This window comes from Sceloporus occidentalis, unplaced genomic scaffold (genome assembly GCF_023333645.1).
Source record: "Sceloporus occidentalis isolate IW3139 unplaced genomic scaffold, rSceOcc1.0.p SCAF_4, whole genome shotgun sequence".
NCBI classification, from domain to species: Eukaryota; Metazoa; Chordata; class Lepidosauria; order Squamata; family Phrynosomatidae; genus Sceloporus; species Sceloporus occidentalis.
Window position 1 is genome coordinate 79,187 of NW_028316984.1, and position 21,864 is coordinate 101,050.

Here is a 21,864-nt window from a genome sequence, read left to right on the forward strand (position 1 = left end):
CCAGCTTGAGAGGCATGGAGGCACTGTTTCTGAAGCCAAGAGAGTGTCACCTTCCAAAGTGTGTTTTGTGTGCTTTTAATGCTAACAAGTCTCCCTTGCTTTGACAATGATAGTGTGGTGATGATGATGATGTTGTTGTTGATGATGATGATAATGATATGAGTCAGCTTGAGAGGCATGGACGCACTGTTTCAGAAGCCAAGAGAGTGTGACTTTCCAAAGTGCCTTTTCTGTGTGTTTTTGATTCTTTAATGGTGATATTGATATCAGAAAGCCTCTGAGGCAAGGCCAATGTAAGTTGCTGTGATTTTTACAAACTCATGCGCAGTGAAGAAAAACCAAAGTCCCTTGACCAAGTACACACTTCTGAGAAGTACACTTGGTCCAAGAACAGTGAAACCACCTTGACATGTTCAATATGCATAGCCATGTTAAACCCAAGGGGTTTGGTTATGGAATAAGCCTCTGAAATATGCAAGAGGCCATGTTAAGTAAAGCCATGTGAAATGCACAACTCTGCTGTTGTGTGTGTTTTGGAATGCAGGTTGGGGGTGTTTGCCCAGAAAGGGACCGAGGAGGAGAGGGCGGGCACACGCCTCCTCCTCCTTGCAGGGCTTCGGTGGAGGCTCTGCCCCGGAGGGTGGCTCCTCCCCAGAGGGTGGCTCCGCCACAGAGGGTGGCTCCGCCCCGGAGGGTGGAAGCTCCACCCCCCGGCTTCGGCCCCCCGACTTGTCTGAGGGACACCAACCCGGCCCCCGGCTCCAAAAGGTTGCCTACCCCTGTTCTAGATCCATTTCAAACTGGCTTCAGGACAGGATATGGGGTGGAGACTGCCATGGTCGCCTTAACTGATGACCTTCGTCTAAGCATCGACAGAGGAAGCATGACCCTGTTGGTGCTATTAGACCTCTCAGCGGCATTTGACACAATAGACCACAACATCCTCTTGGAATGCCTGAGAGAGCTAGGAATTGGGGGCACTGCTTTGCAGTGGTTCCGTTCCTTCCTCTCAGGTAGATTCCAGAGGGTGATGCTCAGGGACAGTTGCTTTTCAAAAACAGAGCTTAATTGTGGCGTCCCTCAGGGCGCCATCCTGTCCCCGATGTTATTCAACATCTATATGAAGCCGCTGGGAGAAATCATCCGTAGACATGGAGCGGGGTGTTATCAGTATGCTGATGACACCCAAACATACTTCTCCATGTCTCGGTCATCAGCAGTGATGACAGATGGCATTTCTCCCCTCAATCAATGTCTTGCAGCAGTAATGGACTGGATGAGGGAAAACAAGCTCAAGCTGAATTCAGACAAAACAGAAGTACTTACGGTAGGAGCCCCCAAACCAGGCATCGGGCCGCAACCTCCAGTCTTAGAGGGGTTCACGCTCCCCTCAAAGGACTGTGTTTGCAGCTTAGGGGTGCTTCTTGACTTGTCGCTTCAGATGAGGAATCAGGTGAATGCGATGGTCAAGAGTGCCTGTTATCAGCTCCGGCTGATATGTCAGCTGCGCCCTTTCCTGGAACGGGGTGACCTCGAAACTGTAGTACATGCGCTGGTAACCTCAAGACTTGATTTTTGCAATGCGCTCTACATGAGGCTACCCTTGTGCCTAGTCCAGAAACTTCAACTGGTGCAGAATATGGCAGCCAGATTGATTACAGGAACAACTGACCATATCACACCTATATTAAAATCACTCCACTGGCTGCCATCAGACTTAGTTTTACAAGATATTCTAACATTTTCAGATGTGTTTTAAGAGCATGAATTGATGTGTGCTTATTTATGTATCAGTGCCCAAAACCTACCTCTTCCTGTCAATAACGCTTACTGTTTAAGAGCTTGTTGGATGGCTGGCTAGGCAGAACATTCAGGACTTTATCACATAACTTACCAGACCAGGAGCACTCCATACCTCCTGTTCCTTCATTAGAACAAACAGGCTATTGCTGGTCCTGCATTCTCTCCTCCAGTCTCATCCTTAACCCTATCTCCCTGCCCTGCATGTCTTTCATTTTTGTATAAATGTGTGCATGAGTGTCTGTGTGGTTTTTTTAGATGCAATTCCAGAGTTGTACTAATGTAGTTTAAAAAAATTAAAAGAAGAAAAAATAAAGTAGAACAACGACAACATGGTGGTTTTGGAATAACGAAGGGAAGGGGGAGAAGAGGAGACACTGACACTACCTGACTGTGCAATCCCAGAACTGCCACAGGAACTGTTTGTGCTCTAGCACTATACAAGCACGACAAGGGGCTTATTGATGGGTTTTCCCCATCATTGGCAAGGGGGAGGCTACCCATGATTGGTAGAACAGGCAGCAACAAGGAGACATATCACCAAAGTCTATTATCAAACTTTTATAGTTTAAAAGCCACATGTGATAAAGTCCTCAGTGTAGTCACTCCAGTTAAGTGGTTGTATAATTAGGAAGGGTGTTCAGCCTTGTGGTCCATAGTTGGGGCCCTGCCTGGTGAAATACAAAGTATTTATTTCATGCTCTCCAAGTTTATAAAGAAAGAGAAGCAAACAGAAGTATATGTTCAGCATCAGCCTTTGTGATTGGAAGATATAATATGAAGCTTTTAAACTGGTCCTGTCTGATCGAAGATCTGAGAATGTGGCTGCCTGCTAGGCTACCTGAACAGAGCCATTGGCCTGCTACACTTCACTCCCAGTATTGCCAGCTCACAGTCATACCCCTAGCTTGAACTACTGAAATTGCAACATCCACATTACACAACAACACAACACACAGAGATATCTGCTTGTGGATATGGCTGGCCTTTCATAGATCTGCTGATGATTACAGCAAGTTTAAAACTGATAGTTTTCATTTTCTTGGACCTGCAAAACATAATATGTGGCCATGCCCTTGGAAAGGTCAGTGGCCATTCATTTTATATACTTACATCTCTGATGCCAAGATCAGTGAATGGGCAAGGTGTGGTTTCAGGTGCAAGAGGCTGTGTGGTTGAGGAAGGGTCTCCAGCTGTCTCCTTGTATCTGAAAAGGGAGTAAAACAGAGAAATATATCTTTACAGAAATAACAGTAATTCACTTTATTCCACTTTCCCCTCAGAACTGGGACTCAAGGCAGCTTACAAATTAGATCTGACACATTACAGATAAAAACACACAAAATGAGCATTCCAATGTAATTTACCAATAATTTAAAACACAATTTAAATGTACATTTTTAAAAAATAAAGAGCCATTTAAAAAGGTACAGCACCCTATTAAAGCCCCTTCCCCCCTTTAAAAAGTAATTTCTCGAAAGATGGTTGGAATAAAAACATCTTTACCTACCCACAGCAAGGTCGTTCTAGCCTCCTTAGGAAGGTGGTTTCAGGATTTAGAAGCAGCCACAAAGAAGGCCCTTTCTTGCGCTGCCACCAGATGTGTCTGAAAGGAGGTCATTTCCCAAAGATCTTGAGGCCTGGGCAGTGTCATACAGTCCATCAGATAGCCTGGACCTCAGTCATATAAGGTTTTATAAACAGACTGGTGGCCAGTGGAACTGTTGCAACAAGAAAGTTTTGTGCTTCTTGCAAGAAGCCCAAGTTAACAGTTAGGGAGCAACTCTTTGATCCAAACAAAAATTCTGAATGCTCTTCCAAAGCAGCTTTATGAATAGAATATTACAGTAATCCATACCGGATGTAATGAAGGCATACACCCATGGGGCCAGATCTAACAACTCAAGGAATGAGCACAATTGGTGCACTAATTTTAACTGGCAGCCACAGAAATCAGGGCATCCAAGATAAGGAGTGGAAGAGTATACCCAAACTCAGTACAGGCTGCATCTCTCTTCCATGATCTGCCTTTAAAGTGACGCTAAGCACAGCCTTCTTATATTGGTTAATCTTCAATGTGTTTACCTTCATCTAACCAATTATTGATGCTAGATACTGTTTTAGAATGAAATCATCTTCCTTGGGATTCTATGACAACCAGACGTAATGTCATTAAGCTATTGGTGACATTGAACTGCACACATGCAGACAGCCTCTTCTAGTGGTTTCATGGATATGATGTATGACATGGAGGCCAAGGCACAGCAGTGAGCAACTGCGTAGGCCAGTTCTCAAACCATTGAACGGGAATCCTAACACCTCCTTCAGAGCAGGTCCCTCCAAGAAGGAATTTTATGGTGCTTCCATGTCCTATTGCACCAAGGGTTCCCAGAAGGATATGGTGCTCAATAATACAGACTAATGATGTTGGGTCTAACAGAACCAACAGGGACACAATCCCCCTGTCCAGTTCTCACTATAGATCATCCACTAAGGCTACCTCTGGGCCATAATCAGATTCAAAATCAGACTAGGGACTCAACCAGATTGCCATAAAGTATCACGTATCAAGCCCCTCCCTCCCTGCCCCATGTGTCTTTACTTTAGATTAAAGCCACATGTGGCAGGGAAGGCCTGGCACCCCATCCCTGCTCCATGCAGCTTTACTCTAAAGTAAAGCCATGTGGGGCAGGGACAAAGGGGCACCAAGCCCTTTCCCTCTCTGCCCTGAAATTAAAACCAAGCCTTGCAGGGCAAGGACAAGAGGGCACCAGCCCCCTTCCCTCTCTGCCCTGAAATTAAAGCCAAGCCTCACAGGGCAAGGATGGGAGGAGGGCTCACTGGCTGTAACCCCCCTTTGGCAGTGTCACTCAGTGCAGTCTGAATCCCCTGCACCCTCCTAGTTTGTTTCAATGGCTGAGTGTGGAATTCAAACCCTGATCTCCAGATCTGGAGTCCAATGCTCAAACCCACTACACCGCATTGGCTCTGGTTTGTACATGAATGAAATCTGTGACTTCCAGAAGCCTTTTATCCATATGGAAGTGGTCTGAAATAGATTACAACAATAAATCTAATCAATGAACCCCTAGATTTGGGAGGCCCCCACACATTCTTGCATCATATTAGACAATGGGTGATAGTTATCCAGGATGTGGGGGTTCAGGGAGAGAGATAAAACCCAGTATTACTGTAAAAATGAGTAAGATGACCACTTTGTCACCCATGTGACCAGTTTTCCTCTATTGCCAGCCCTCATTTAAATAAGACAGAAAGTACAAGTATATGACAGACATGGTGTGGCTCTCACCTCTGAGAATCCAAGCCACATCCTTGAGCTGAAGAAATGTAAAATTATCCACCATCCTTGTACAAGCAAGGGACAAATTGACATCTACTGGAACTCTAGCTATTATAGCATCCAAGCCAGAACAGATCAGAGTGATTTTATCTGCAAAGTGCTGTGCAAATCCTTCACAGCAGTCTGCATTTTCCTCCACATAGCAAAGATATAATAGTCCTCTATCTACTTTAAACAGCTCTGCAGGATGGCTTTTTGCAGACACAATGGTGGCAGAAAAGATATATATATATATAGCTGTGCATACTGCCACAGAGTAGGTCTTCAAATAGGTTCTAGCCCATGTTGAGTCAAACATTGTTCTCAGCCAACATTTTTCTAGTTGCCGTCTCACCAATTTTATCACTGCTAGCTCCCTGGAAAGCTGGTTTGGCTCCTCTCTGTGAGAGGGGAACCTCAGGAATGGTTGTAAGTCTTCCATTTCCCCCCTGATTCCTCAGACATCAATCAGGATTTTGACAGAACTGCCTGCCAAACAGACAGCAAAGACCCCAACAGCTATCACGAAACCACAACCTGAGTAAGGGCAGACACCACTTTGGATTCACGACAGACATGAAGTCCTGAGCTGTTCCTCACAGAGTGATCTCAGCATGAATGTTGATATTCCCCAGCAAAATGAGCTGAAGGGACTGCCCTGGCTAGCTGTGGATGGGAGATTGTTGTGCAACTGAGTGAGTTATATCCTCTGACACCAACACTTAAACAGAGACACTTGAACCTAGCAAATGTGGGACTGGCCATCTGGGGATGGGGATAGAATCATGGAGGAACACTGCAAATACATTCCCTTGTCTCTAGGTTTCACCTGCAGATGTACAGAAAATCCTGGTAGGCCAAACGGAGAGATTAATTTCCTCCTTCTCCCCCATACCTTCATCCAGCCAGTGGTCTGACACAAGCCAGGCCAGCATGCTCATCAGGTATGGGGCAGCTGTTGTTTTCTTGAAGCCAGACTTCACATTCAACAGTTTAAGGGTTTAATGTTTATGTGAATGCTGAAGGAACTTCACATACATTATTCTAGTCATATTTAGACAAATACAGAAAGGCAACATACAGTTTTACAGTCATCTTCTGTATTTAGAGTTTCTTTTCTGTGCATTTATTTTTAACATTCTGTAATCTTATTTCCACATTCCAAATCAAACCAAAACTTGAAATTATGAACTTTTTCAGTTTGAACATCAGCAATTCCTTACTGTCAATAGAGGGCACTCTTGTTCCAACAACTGTGAAAACCCAACTGATACAAAGTCCCTGTATGCCACTAAAAGGAATAAAAGTGCAACTTAAAAAGCCAAGAAATATATTTCTAGGCATTGAATTTTTTACCAGATTCTTTCTCTCTCTTTTGCCAAGTATCTAATGCAGAAAAATATTAATACCCTTTGAAGCAGATGCCAACTGCAATCTAACACATGGGTTTCCCAACTCTGTGCTGGATTGTAACCACTGACAATGTAACCCTACACATGTCTAATTAGAAGTAAAGCACATTTGTTCAAATGAGGCTCGTGTTGTTGTTAACTGCCCTCAAGTTGCTCTTGACTCATGGTGGATTAGACATCTCCATGACTTTCTGTCCTCCACTGCCCTGTTTAGGGTCTGTAAATTCATGTCTGTGACCTACCAGATTGAGTCTATCTTTCTGGCATGTGGCCTTCCTCTCTTTCTACTACTTTCCACATTTCCTGGCATTATTGTCTTTTCCAAGAAATCATGCCTTCTCATGATGTAGCCAAAAGATGACAGCTTCAGTTTCATCATCTTGGCTTCCAGGGAGAACCCAAGATTGATCTGTTCAAAGACCCATTTGTTTGTTTTTTTGGCTGTCCATAGTATCCTCAGAACTCTTCTCCAGGATCACATCTTGAATGAATTTATTTTCTTTCATCACTGCCCAGCTCCCACATCCATACAAACAAACAAAAATCCATCACAGCTACCCCCTGAATGTTATCCATACATGATGATGAGGAAAACAAGGGCTGGTATGATTCTGATTTTAGTGCTCTGTTGTATATCTTTAAACTTTATGATCTTGTCTAGCTCTTTCAGGGTTGTCCTTCCCATTCTTAGTCTTCTGCTTATTTCTTGACTGCAATTGCTTTTCTGATCAATGTTTGAGCCAAGTTACAGGAAATTTTCACCTCTTCTGTCTTCCTCATTAGCTAGGTTGAATTTATGCAGATCCTCTGTGATCATTATTTTTGTTTTCTTAATGTTCAGCAGTAAGCCTGCCTTTGCATTTTCTTCTTTGACCTCCCTTACTCATTGTTCCAAGCCTGTGAAGTTTTCTGCTAATAATATGATGTAATCCACATATTTTAGATTGTTGATATTCCTTTCTCCTATCTTCACTCCTCCTTGTGTGTCCAAACTTGCTCTTTGTATGATATTTTCTGCATACAAGTTGAACAAGTAGGGTGATAAAATGCATCCTTGCCTGGTCCCTTTGCCAATTGGGAAACATTTTGTTTCTCCATATTCTGTTCTAACAGTAGCCTCATGTCCTAAGTAGAGATTTCTCATCATGACTATCAAATGTAGTGGCACTCTCATGTCTTTAAGAGCGTTCCATAGCTTTCTGTGATCTATGCAGTCAAAGACTTTGCTATAGTCTATAAAGCAGAGGCTAGTTTTCTTAATCATTGTACATTTGCAATCTGGTCCCTAGTGCCTCTTCCTTTCCTGAATGCTACTGACACCTCTGGGATGTCTCTCTCCTTATATGACTGATATCTAAGGCATCCCCTAAAGATTAGTTGCTGATGAGTGTAGCACCCAAACTAGGAGATGTGATCTTGTAATTGCATAAAAGCTACTTTTAGCAGTGACCAGTGATGGTACTGGTTGACGGATTCTGGGAGCTGCATTCAAAAGTAGCTTTCCCACACTCTTTTCTTGGATTTAACTGATAGTGCAACAATGAGACACCTAAATGCACATTTGCTCATTTGAGGCAAACGTGGAAGGATCATTCCATGCTACCCTCAGCTATGTGGTTTACGCTTCCATGTGGCTGCTTCTCACACCATCTAGAAAAGGAAGAAATCACATAGGAGGAGCATATGATATTGTGATGTCTCATGCTAGCATTTGGTACATGAGGACAGACACAATGTCCCACATAATTTCCACAAGGTCCCCCTATTTCCTACATTATTGGCACAGCATGGAAAGCGGGCACATGGAAGTAGCAATCTCACTGGGACATCAAAATGCTGAAATAGTGAAGGAGTTGTGGGGGAAATTAACTACTCTCTTTTTTTACTAATCAAAGAGCCATCACTAGAACAGAACAGACCTCAGCACTCTCAATATTCAAAACAAAGAACTATATAATTCACAGTAATTCAGAATCCTATAGAGGGAGAATATTCATCACATATGTCACACACACTCCACATATAACAAATACTACTCTACTTCTGGTATTCTTAGGAATGCTGGAGATGAGACTGTCATGTATCAAAGCAAGGAAATTGGCTTCTTTATAACATCCTGACACTTGGCTTTCCTTCACACCTTTCCTTGCACCTTCTCAGCATGGCGGTTACCCATTCTGACCACCCACTAAGTACTAAATCACTGCTAGCTACACTTTGGAGAGTTTTTGGTGACATCAGTCCAAGAATCAATTTGCACCCAACTATAACTTAACAACCACACTGTTTTGAGAAAGAGTCCCGTGAGAGTTTTGTCCATTAGATTCCAAATGCCTTTGCTTCCATCTATCCTGTCTCTGCTCTTTTAACAATGGTAAGCCAATTCTTATAACTTCCCTGGCTTGAATACAGTTGGTTAGTCTCAACTAGAGTAGACCTTTTGAGTCATTGTTTCGTGGTAAGTCAATACATGGGAAATTCCTCACAGATTCAGCGAGTCTATTATAGTAGAGATTAACAATAGGATTCAGGACCCTGTCTTGAAAATGAGGCATGGAAAGTTTTAGAAATGACAGAAGAAACATAAGGCAGGTTTTATATAGCTTGCATCTGTTTAAAACAACAATGACGTAAGAGGCTTGTCTTGGGAAGGATACCCTAACATGTCAAAGAGGTAACAAATGACAAATACTGCAGTAACAATTGTTGTGTGCTTTAAGTTGTTTCCAATTTATGGCGACACTGAAGGCCATCTTATCACAGGATTTTCTTGGCAAGATCTGTCCCAAGGGGGCTTGCTTTTGCCGTCCTCTGAGGCTGAGAGTGTGTGACTTGCCTAAAATCACCTAGTGAGTTTCCATGGTCGGCCATTCAGACCCTGGTTTCAGGAGTTGTAGTCTAACGCTCAATCCACTACACCATGCTGGCTCTCTGCAATAAAGCAATAATGAATTTGAAACATTTTAATACACTTTGCTTTATATCAGAAACTCTGCAAGCCAACTGGAGCTCCAGTCCAGTCTTAGCTTCAAATTGGGTTCCAACTAGGCAGTGGGTATATACAGCCCTTCAGATGTTGTCAAACTGCAATGCTCATCAGCCCTAGCTGCCACTCCTGTGGTATGTGACGATGATAGGTCTAGGTTGACAATATCTGGAAGACTACATGTTCCCTTATTCCTGATGTAAACTTTCTGGGTGGAAAAAACATACTACTGTATCAGTGAACACATATACAATAAACCAGGGGTTCCCAACATGGGATGCCCAAATTTCAGGGGGTGCAACAGAGAGGTTTGCGTCCTTGAGTGACGAGTCATGAGTCATCACTCAGTCAGCTCCCAGTCTGCCTTGAGAAGTGGTAATATGTGATTGTGTTGCATAGATAGTAGTCTCATTGTTTATTTACTCAAAAAGGGGAGAATTACCTAATTTACAATAGTTTAAGATTTTTTCCGAATCAATTAGAATCTAATTTCTCAATTTAGATTGCCATTTTATGCACTGAGGTTAAAGCTTCTTTTTTAAAGTTCAATTTGTTCACCCGCAGTATTATATGTAGTTCAACTTGCGGTTTAAAAATTAAAAATTAGACTTCTTCATCTTCAAATGTGATACTAGTTTTGTAGAGGGTGTGAACATTAACCAAATGTTTCCTAGGGGTGTAGGGCATAGAAAAGGTTGTTATCCACTGCAATAAATCCATATTATTCACAACAATAACGTTGTTGGCTGAGAGCTGTATAATCTTTTGCTTAATGTAAATTTGCATGCACTTAATTAAGTAGCAGCGGTGCTAAGAAACCCAGTTACTGAATTGCTTAACTCTACAAAAAAACATAGCACTCAAGGTGGCTAGCAAAGAACACTAAATATAAACATAAGGTGTTAAATTAACTACAGTAAGAATCAGAAAATCTTAAAAGGCTGGTTTTAAAAATACAGCTTCACTTTGTTGCTAAAATCAGGAAGAGATGGGGGAAATCTGATTATAGTTGTATAAACTGGAAGTTGTAGTTCTTCCTCTTTAGTAGTACACAAGGACAGACCGCAATGTACATAAATAAAATGTCTGAGCAATATACATGTTTATTCACTCATACTGTCATTCTTCACCATGTGAAAAGGTCAAAAACAAGCTTATTGCAAGCATTTTGAAAAACTTGCAAAATTGCTTCGGATCCAGGAATATGGCTGAGCCATGTGTCTGTTGGTGACACCAATTGATACTTTTATTTTCTGGCCCTCCTTTTGAGAGCTCAGTACACATGAGGAACCCACCCCTGACATTTAAATGGATCCTAGTTGCTCCAATAGATTCATTTTGTACTGGGCCCAGTATATTTAGACTGAATATGGTGAGGAAGAGGGCACTTTGGAATCATCCTTGTTGCTTTCTAGAATTCCTGCCTATCTACACCCAAAGAGGTTTTGCCCAGAGACTCTTGAAGAAATAGCTTCCAATGGTGATTTAGGTCTCTAAGGTGCTTAATGTCAGAGAAGATATTTTGTCCATAGCTTCCTGCTGAGGCACTCCTTTCCAGACCAGGGATGAGAATCCTGTGGCCCAAGGTTACCAGACTGAAAACTGGAGAGGGCTCCAGTACCTTTAACAGTTGTGTAGGTGAGGGATTTTCAGCAGGTGTTCATTGTCAGACAACCAGGTAACACCACCAGCTGAAATTCCTTCTTCCACACTACAATTAAAAGTACAGGAACTCTCTCCAATTTTCAATCTGGCAGCCCTACCTGCATGAGGGATTCTTCCAGATGGCCCTCTCCAGCTTCCTGATCATTGACCACCACCACCACCACCATTATCATCAGACTAGAAAGTTTTTAAGTCTCCAGGAGCTGCAATTAAAATGAATCACAGGCTTGTCCCTTGCTGCCCCTGAAATGGATTTTTTTTGCAAATTCAGAATTGAACTTCTGGCCACTTCCATTGAAAATGCAAATTCTCAGAGTATATTTTTGTTTTTGTTTTTAAAAGGGGTGTTGTCAAACTGGTCTTTTGAGTGAGTTATGGTCCCCCCCCCCCCAGTCTAACATATGAGAAATAGGAAAGTAACTGGAAAATGTAGAATGGCAGTGGGACAGGGGACTTGTTTCACAACGGAAGCAATGATGTACAGTAGTGTCTAAACCCTTCCTCCCATCCCAGCAAGGTCATTCAGTCCAGAGTCAACACTTCCCTAGCTGCCCACTCAACTGTATATATTGCCTTCAGGCCAAAATGGAACAGGCCAAGGTCATTCCCAGCCTTTGAAAACATCACAATATCCTGCTATGGGACTGCTGTGAGGTGTTTTTTTAAAACACACACACACACACACACACACAGAGTATAAGCCTCTAGCAAAGCCAGCCCTTGCCTGCACATCCATGGCACTAGAAAAGTCAATTTACACTGTTAAGATCTTTAGGATTTCCCTCATGATCCTTTTGGTGAGCTGTTGTAGGAAGAAGCAAAGGAAACGGGGGAAATACTAACATAAAATGAGCTCTTTGGATACAACTCTGGAGGGAGTTTTCAGAACTGAAATTGCCTACTTGTTACAGGCTTACTCACAAGAATTTCTATGTGTGTGGAGTTCAGAAGTAGAAATCAACTGGAAGATAAAACCCATGCTGTGCGAAAAGGTGTGCTTTAGGAACTTCCCTGGTGTGAGCAATGGGTAGCTGGGGGAGTTAAGCAGTTTAGCTAACAAATGCCAGAGACTCACAGATTACGAGAATAAAACTCGCCTGCTAATGCACTACACCATTCCGTTAACACTGCCGAGAGAAGAAAATTCTCATTGCTTGGCTATAGTCTGATGCACATATAAAGGCCTTAACCTAATAAAGTTGGAAGTTTAGATAAAGATAATTTAGAACAGGGTTTCCCTCAGTTCTCTCCCCATTTTATTAATTTTGACAAAATATACAATTTATCAGTATATTTACATTTAAAATCAATTATTCCTTCTAAATTACCCTTCATCCCCCTTCCCAAATTGTAATACAGAAGGAAATTGCTTTCCTGTAAATCCTCTTACCATTACCATTTTCCTTTTATACCAATATACATTACTATTAATGCTCTTTATGTTTCCTGGCTATTAATTCAAAATTTCATGTGTTCATTAGGAGGTTTAAATCCAGTATTTCTCTGACACATAAAATCTACAGATGGCTTCCATATATTGTGAAATAAGTGTTCTTCTATATCTCCTCTTGCTAATCTAACTTCATATGCTAATTCGTCTGACAAAGCTGTGGCTATATCCTGTTTATCCAGTTCTATATTGATAAATTATATACTAGCATTTTCCAGATTTTCACTATTTCTAACCTCTCTGTACATAACATAAATATGAGGGGGTGCTAAAAAAATTCTCACCCTGAACAAGATGAATTTATAAACTATTTGACATATTCACACTGAAGTTCAATGCACTTAGCACATCATTTCTCAAGATTTCTTTAACATTTCCAAAATAAAATAAAATAAATCTGATGTCTATTAACTCAGAGCCTTATCATACAAGAAAACAAAACAGAAACAGAGCTGGACAGTAGCAAATTTCTCCATGATTTACTACATGACATTGTAGCACTTAAGTTCTCTTTCCATGGGAATCAAATCCTGGTCTCAACACTCAAATTACTATGCCATGCTGGCTCTTATTGTTATACAGAAAGAGGATTTTCAGCAGGTTTTCATTATCACACAACCAGGTAACAATTCCTGATTAAATTTCCTCTTCTAAACAACCATTAAACGTATAGAAGAAATTTCAACAGGTGTTGCTCATTGTCTAGTTGCATGACAAGCAGCATTTGTTGAAACGCCATGCTCTACACAACCATCAAAGATGTACAGGAGCCCTTTTCAGTTTTCGATTTGGTAACCCTAGTGAAGAAGTAAGTCCCATTTGATTCAATTACATTTACTCCCCAGTAATTGTTTACAGGACTGCAGCCTGACAGCAGTAAAGCTGCCAGTCATGTCTCCCCTAAAAGACTCCTGCAACTGTCATTCTTTGAGAACACTGGAGTGACACAGTTACTCTTTATGGCTCTGTAGTGGGGAAAGAAACACTTCATAGGTTTTCTCTTCCTTCTTGGATAAAATTTTCATGAAGCAACTGAAAAAGCTGAGCGGCACTGTTGCTCTTGCAAAAATGGGAGACCTTTAATGGCCCTGGACTGAACTCTCTAGATATTGCAGATATGGATACATATACACTGAGTTCTTCTGCAGAAGCTGCACTGTGCCTTTGTTTTCTCCTTCTTGCTTCTACCGACCAGTTTTCTGATAATTCTGTCCCAGGCATTTCCCATCCTCAAAGTGGAAATCATCAAGGGCTGTATTGTGATTGATTTCCCTTTGCTCAGGCTGTTTAAACTTTCAGCAACTAAATTATGATCAAAGTAATTTCCTAGGGGTACATGCTCATGCCCTTAACTGAGTTATCTTCCTTGAAGCTAACTGGAATACCTTTTTGTGAAAGCAGAAAACAAACAAACTCCCCTCTGTTTAATTAGGGAAGGATTTTGGAGTAGGTACGCTAAGATTTCAGTTTAAACCTGAAAATAAATTGTATAATTGATAGAATTTTTTAGAAGTCAATCAAGAGCCATTTCATACATGCACATGTTACATCATATGAACATGGGCTGGGAAAGAGCGGCTACTTCATGCGTCTACCAATAAGGCGGTATGCACCTGTTCCATGGGTTTGTGAACATGTCAGTTTTGTCATCCAAACAGTCTGCACCTATGTCAAATTTGTTAACATATCCATCAGCCCACAGAGGACATTTGCTACAAATGGAGAAAGGAGGGGTGTGGATCCAGGTAGTCCTAGAAAAACCCACTGGCTCTCAACCTGAAATTTCATCCTGTTTTTGTCAAATGTAAGGCCTCTGAGAAAGAATATGAGAGACAACTAGAGGACACTGCTCTGGAAAAGTCATAAGCAAAAAAGAACAAAATTATACCACATTACTACCAAGATCTGAAAACTAGGTGGTGGGGAGAGAGGAAACAATTCAAGCATTATAGCACTAGTCTCTGCAGACGTTATACAAGCACTATGAAGGCAAAGGGGAAGAATCATTACAAGAGCAGAATAACATCTTTCTCCCCATTGGCATAAAGACAAAGATATCTCTCTAAGTGATTTAAACACTACATTCACTCTTGCTTGTTAGTGAACCTGTATAAAGGACTCTTGATGAAATCTGATTATGGATACTCAGCTCAATATGAAAGGGGCACATATATACAGTAGGGATGTAAACCTTCATTTATTTCATTCTAGCATGCAGGAATGAAGGATTTCAAATGTTTACTACGAGTTCTGGTGGCACATTGGTTAAATGCCTGTACTGCAGCCACTCACTCACAAACCACAAGATTGTGAGTTCAGTACAAGCCAGGGGCTCAGGCTCAACTCAATCTTGCATCCTTCTGAGGCCGCTAAATGAGTATAAACAGTTATGTCTATTGGAACTTTGTAAGTTCTTTGAACGTTGTTTTCCTTTGCTTCATCCTTTAGATACTTCGTTACATGCCTCTAAGCATGTAAAACCTGCCCCCAACTTATACATGTGATCAACTTATAGCCAAGTATATATAAGTTGTTTCAAAAGTATATACTGTATAAGTAGTTCCAAAGCCAGTAGACCTGTTGAAGTAATAGTAATTACACATAGACAGACTCTCACCATTCAGCAATTGATTAAATGGGCCAACCTGAGTGGGAACTGACAAGAGGGTTCAGGTCCAATCTGGGGCATAATCCAAATCAAAATTCTAACAAGTGTAAATTGACTTTTCTAGTACAGTGAAAGTGATACAATAAGTTTCACTTGGTCTAACCACATCTGTAAGGCACCATGATTTGAGGAATCCAGGTTGGATAGCAAAAAGTGCAAGCACTCTTCTGTGCAGCTGCTCAATAAGAAATAAATGTCCTCTCACTTTCCGATGGTTAGGGCAACAACAGCAACAGAGAAGCTGGCATTCCAGGCCATCAGAACACATTTTTGTTAGTCACTACACCTTGGAATGCTGGCAAAAATATTCTATGTTGTTGTTGTTGTTGTTGTTGTTGTTGTTGTTGTTACTTTTTTTCCCACTTGACCTTTTTTTTTCACCAGGTGGCATCTCATCCTATTTTTTTAATATTCTCATGTGTTCCCCTTGCACCTAAAATCAGTTTTAAGAATTTTTAACCAAACTATAAAACCAAACAAATAAATAAAAATCTGAAACAAACAGCACCAAAGCAGAGCACACAGTATATAAACACACAGGAGATTACATAGTGCAGTAGTAACGAAGTCCAGGAAGAGCCAATGTCTGGAAGAAAATGATGATGTGTAGGCTACTGGTGGAGATTATAGCAGGAGGAGGTCAACCTGGAATCCTGCTTGAGAACATTTTGGAGGATGTGGGAGCATGAGAAACACAGGAGCCATGCTCAATTTTCCTTCTGTTTTCCTTCTACTTGGGGAATAGGCAGAATAGGCAACAGAATGGGATTTTCAGGAGATTTGAGGATGCATTATAAATCTCACCATGTCTTGAGTCCTGGTTTTGGGGGGAAATTGGGACATTGATAAAGATAACGATGAGGATGATGAGGATAATTAACAGCAACAATAATGTTCCACAGGCAGTCCACATCTTTATGTAGTACTTATTTCAGGGACTGAAGTGTGGCCCATTGTAGTGCATCTAGTCCACACAGTTACACAAAATGGTGTTTCCAGTGGCAATGATTGGGGAAGCTGTTAAGGCAACATGGATTGCGCATGGTACCAGTGGTTGTTCCAATACTTGGTGGGCCTTTCAGCACACAACACACCCAGGACATAGGAGAAAGTTTAACTTAGAAGGAACAGGACATGAATACAGTGCTCCCTTTCCTTACATGGGGGATCCATTCCGCCCCCCCCTGCGTAAGGCAAATACCATGTATGCTTGAGCCCCATTGAAAACAATGGGGCTCGTGCATGCAGCACAGCACAGTGCAGCATATGCGCCATGGGTGCGAACGCCATTACCTGTTCTGTTGTGCAGCTTTCTGCGTAAACTGAAAGCCGTGTATAGCGTGCCCGCGCAGGAGCACTGTACTGGTGATTTTCTTATGGTGTTCAGGGCCCAAGCAAATCACCATTCAAGTTACTTTCTGGAGCAGCTTTGAGGAGAGGAAATCCACATACAAAAAGAGTTGGGCCAGACAGAATCTTAGTATCAAAACAGCTTAAAAAACCTTGTACCCAAATACCTTGCACAAAGTTATCCATGTTCTGCTGCTTTAGGCTCTGTGTCTGTGGCAAGGTGAAAGACTTGGTTTCCTCCTCATTTTGCAGCAGGTTGCTGTTTTTGGAGAGACCACCTTGGCTTTGCCGATTGCCTTTTCTGAATTCAACAGAAATGTTCTCAATTCCTAGTATACAAAACATGAAAGGTCCATTAGTCATAGCTTCTGTCCACAGAGCAAATATTAATACTTGCAGATAAAATATGTGAAAATTTACCTGTGGTATTTTGTTCAATTTGGAAGCCATTCCTGTTCCCAATTTGTTGAGTCTGGGAGACCTCCTTTTAAAAAAGAAAAGCAACTCTGTCAGTCTTTATAGGCTCAGATTAAAGCAACATTCAATCTCTTTCAAAATTGTTTTAGTGGACAAAGACTACCTAGCCCACTATCTTGTATCCAACAGTGCCTAGATGTGGAGTCTGACACAAAAAGCAGCAGCTTGTTGTGTCAGACATTACATTTAGGTGTTATTGAACTGCAGATTTCATCATCCCACATTGTTGGCTAGGTCTGCTGGGAGCTGAAGTCTAACACCTGAAGCAGTGTGAGTTGCCCACTCATGACATAAAGTGTAGATAGCCATTGAATAAGTCATCTCATGCCTTCACACTAAGTTGTAGAACTGCAAGATGTTCACATCATTATTGTTAGAGAATATGCTCATTCATACCATTTGCTGTTTATTGTGGAAAAGAGTTCCACAGGTCAAGCAAGTACTTTGTTTTAATCCTGTCGGGTGTTCAATTTCACCACATGCTCTTTCATTCCATTACCAAACAAAAGGCTGTTTCCTTTTCACTTTCCTCATCCTCTCATGTGCATTTTATACCTTATGCATTTCAGTTAGGCTGACGCTTTGGTTAAGGAAACATTAATTCCAATTTAGCCCAGCTTATCTATAAGAAACTCACATCACAGCTCCCATTTTAATTGCCTTGTTGGAGTAAGTGCATGTTTAGGGAGAAACTATCCTGTCTAGAACTTTCTGTAGAACCAGCTGATCTAGTAAAAGCACTGCATGGGGAGAAGACATGGCTCCAGGGGAGAGCTGCATCTGATTAAATCTTAGGACTTGTCAGCTCCCAATCCTAAGTACAAGAGCCGCTAGACTGTCTCCTCCTCTCTCTGTTCCTGCTGTCTCATTATTGCATAACACTTTCTGCCGCTGGTAATAAGCTGTAGTGAAAGGGAAATGAGCAAATGAGGTAGTGACAGATGAAGGAGGGAAAGACATAATTGAATAGTGATGACAGAAGCAACTGGGGGCAACAGCTTCCAAATTCACTGTTCCAGAGCAAAATGCTCCTAAAAGTAAGCCTGAAGTGGAAAGGGGGGGGGGGGGGATACAGTGGTTGCTAAGAGTGGACTTTTCCTAAATCAGGTCTTTAGTCAGTCTTCACTGGTTGGATCTTATGAAGAAACATGATAGTTAGGAGAGGGACTGTGGGGCTTTATAGTGATGCCATGTTGATGGTCCCAAGTTCAATCTTTTGAACACTTCCTGGGTCAGGGGGAACAGTTTAGGTGGTATTTAACACTGGCTAAACATTCCCATATAAACAAGGATTTGTCTCAGTCAGTTGGGAGAGGTTATGGGAAGTAGGGCACAAAGATACAGATTTTTATTTTATTTTTTGCTCAAGGATTAGAAGGTTTAGGTGTGGAACAGTTGACTTTGGTCAAACTGATCCAACCAAAAGGTGCCATTCAGTGGTTGGCCTCTGGCTTCTCTCAGTACTGAAAGGTGAAAATAATTCTCTTTTTCACAGTGTCTTACAAAGTGACATGAACAGAAATTGCCAAAAATGGGAGGTATCAGAAGATATTTCTCTCAGACCCTGGTTAAGTAGGATCTGGCCAATGACAGTTTCAGAGAAACTGACATACTGCACAGCCATAGCACCATGATTCTGCTATAATGATTATTTTCCCAATCTATGAAGTCTTGGGATTGGCATCTGAGTGAAGGGCCTTTAAAATGATCTCCTAGAGAGCTTATCTGATACCTCTGACCAAACCACAAAGTCCAGGCTTCCACAGCATTCAGTCATGGTGGTCAAAGTTGGATCACATTGTTCTATCTGTGTAGTGTGGAAGAAGAAGACAATGGTAACAGAGATAAATGTGAAGCTACACGGTGTCCTTTGATCACATTTACTTGCAAAAACAAAACAACAACAACAACAGAAACAACAACCCATGATCCTCAATACTTGAAATACCAGAAAAACTTGTTTTATGAAGGGGAAAAATGTTCCTGGCAATTGCAAAGCACTGTCTTGGTGAATTGTTTGTCCACATGCCTTGTCTGTTGCAATGAAAACACACTCATTAATCACTTGAATATTTTATCTGTTCTATCTACTTCAATTAAGTTTTGCTTTGTTTTTTTGATGCAGGTGATGGGAAGTCCCTTCTCTGCCCAAGAAGCCAGGCAGCTGCTGCCAGTCAGATATGACTGCACTAATAGTTAACCTGGAATGAGGGAGTTTTCTATGTTGCTAAGATGGAAACCAGGCCCAAGGCTACTACTCCCAGAATCCTGGAGTTAACACAGCCATTGGCCACGTTGACTGGGGGGTACCAGGAGTTGTGGTCCAAAACCAACTGCCCATATATTTCCAAACAGTTTTATGATCTTGTAAAATAAAACATATTAAGGTATTTAAAAAAACTCAACTTCCCTATTAAGTTGACATCTACTTGAAGGCTCATAACAACAATAAAAGCGAAACTCCATGATATGAACATTAAGATCTGGAATTTATCTTTTCTCATCCAGAGAGCTTGACTCTGATCCTGGATCTATATTACAAATGTAAGCCAGTTTTTAAAATACTAATAATAAAATTAGCAGAATGATGATAGAGAGATGTCTCAAATGTATCACCACACAGACTTCACTGTAGCTGTAAGAATGCAAGGCAATACATGTGCAAATGAGATAGAGTGAAGTGGAACAACTGAAGAGAACAAGGACGCAAGGAGTCTGAAAGTCATTGGTTTGTCATTGCTTTCCCCTGGGGCCCTCTAGAAGTTCAGGTTTTGTGGTGGCAGGCATATGTAGCCTCCTTGCCTACAAAGTCCTTTGGCTCCTGCACAAAACATTCATGGATAATTGAATGTTGGCTCCCACACAACACTCTAGTTTTGTGCATCCCTTGGTTGGGCTCCATTTCCATTAAACAGGTACGAAGCTGTTTAATTTGTGTTTAAATTGTACAGTAGACACACCCAACCTTTGTTTTACAAACGTCTGCTGCTGTCAAAAAGTCCCACATGGAAGAGCTTTTTTTCTAAAATGTAGATATGTTTTCAGGCAGCAATGAAGAAACCTCAGCCCACTACTAGGCCTCCCAGCCAAGCCCATCAGCTCTGCTAGCAGATGGAAGCACTTTTCTCAGTCTTGCCTCTTCTCCTGAGTTCCTGCACAAAGGAAAACAACCAAGGAGTTGGGGGAAAGGGAGCAAGACCTTTATTCAGTGCTGCTGAATTATCTCCTAGCCTGTAGGCAACCTACTTTGTAGCCAAAGTATGGCAGATAGGAGAGGGAGTATTTGTGAACTGACAGTTAATGAAAACTTCAATTTAAAGCATGGCTGTCAACCATGCAGCCCCCCAGATGTTGTACTGCCACTCCAGCATTCCTCACCGTGAGCTATGCTGGACATTGTGGTTCAATAACATCTGGAAGGCTGCATGACTCCCACACCTGACTTAAAGAATGAAAACCTGTTTTAAGAACAGGGACAATTTAAGAATAGAAAGCTCTCAAAAATTCAAGGGACCAGGCAGGCTAAGAATAGCCAACATGGTGCAGTAATTTGAGAGTTGGACTACAGCTCTGGGGACCAAGGTTTGAATTCCCATTTGGACATGGAAACCCACTGGGTGACTTTGGGCAAATCACACTCACTCAGCCTCTGAGGAAAGCAATGGCAAATCTCATCTGAACAAATTTTGCCAAGAAAACCCCTTTAGGTTGCCATAAGACAGTCAAATATGACTTGAAGACAACAATAAGAACAACAGGAACCAAGAGAACCACAAAAGACTTATCTGGAAGAGGCCCCAGAAGTCTTTTCTAAACTTTTCTGGATAGAGGGTGGATTTTTTATGATCACAATCATGCTTCATTGTTTTAGGTAAACCTGAAACAAAATAGCCTCCATAGTAGCATGACCCTTGAAATACCTAAGTATGATTACTTTTCATTATAGGCTAGAGTTTACTCCTTGAACTTTCCCTTGTTTTTCATCTTCTGTTTTCCCTATACATACAGCTATATAAAGCATGTTTGTTTGCAGTAAAAAGAGCAGTAGGAAAAAGGTATTATTTTATTATGAACTTCTTATGAAAGTAAAGCAGCACTGAGTGATTATTGCTAAAGGGTTAAATGAGAGAATACAAAGTGATCTGTTTAAAAAAAAGAAAGAAGAAAATCTGCCCTAAGTTACCCTTTTCTTTCTAGCACCTTCACTGTCTCTGCAGTCTATCTGGCTATTTTTAATTCTTTTTCTGGAGTGCTTGATGGGAAAGAATGAAACAGTCCTAGAAGAATAGGAATAGTGCTGCATATACTTGGCTGACTGAAAATTAGGTATCTGAAGCCTATTTCTCAATGTGTGCAGTTTAGCATAAGGCCTTTCAGGGATTTCTAGGCAGAAAAAGAAACCCAGCCACTAGTTTTAAAAAACCTAATTGCTTTCCACAATTAGTTTCTTATTATTTAATCATTCCAACTACAGTTGTCCCTCCCTTTTCACACACTTGGAGTTTGCAGTCTTGCTCTTCGCAAGAGGGACAAGCAAGGAAGGACAAAATAGCGGCACACACCTGTGCATGCTATTATTTTCAGTGGGACTCGAACATTTGCGATTTGCCATTTTTGCAGGGAGGGGTCTGGAACAGATCCCCCACGAATTGGGAGGGGCCACTGTAGTTTAAATGTTCCCCAAACCTAATCTTAAGAAAGGAATACTATTATGTA

General features: G+C 41.4%; 1 protein-coding gene across 1 annotated transcript in view; it reads right to left on the reverse strand.

Annotated features, from left to right (window-relative positions):
- Nucleotides 1-21,864, reverse strand: part of LOC149313374 (uncharacterized) — a 68,925-nt gene that overhangs the window by 24,940 nt on the left and 22,121 nt on the right. The window contains exons 5-8 of the mRNA XM_089521520.1: nt 18,881-18,955; nt 17,092-17,155; nt 16,839-17,000; nt 2,914-3,007 (exon numbers count right to left, since the gene is read on the reverse strand). Coding sequence (XP_089377646.1) covers nt 2,914-3,007; nt 16,839-17,000; nt 17,092-17,155; nt 18,881-18,955 — 395 coding nt within the window. The remainder of the gene's footprint in view (nt 1-2,913; nt 3,008-16,838; nt 17,001-17,091; nt 17,156-18,880; nt 18,956-21,864) is intronic.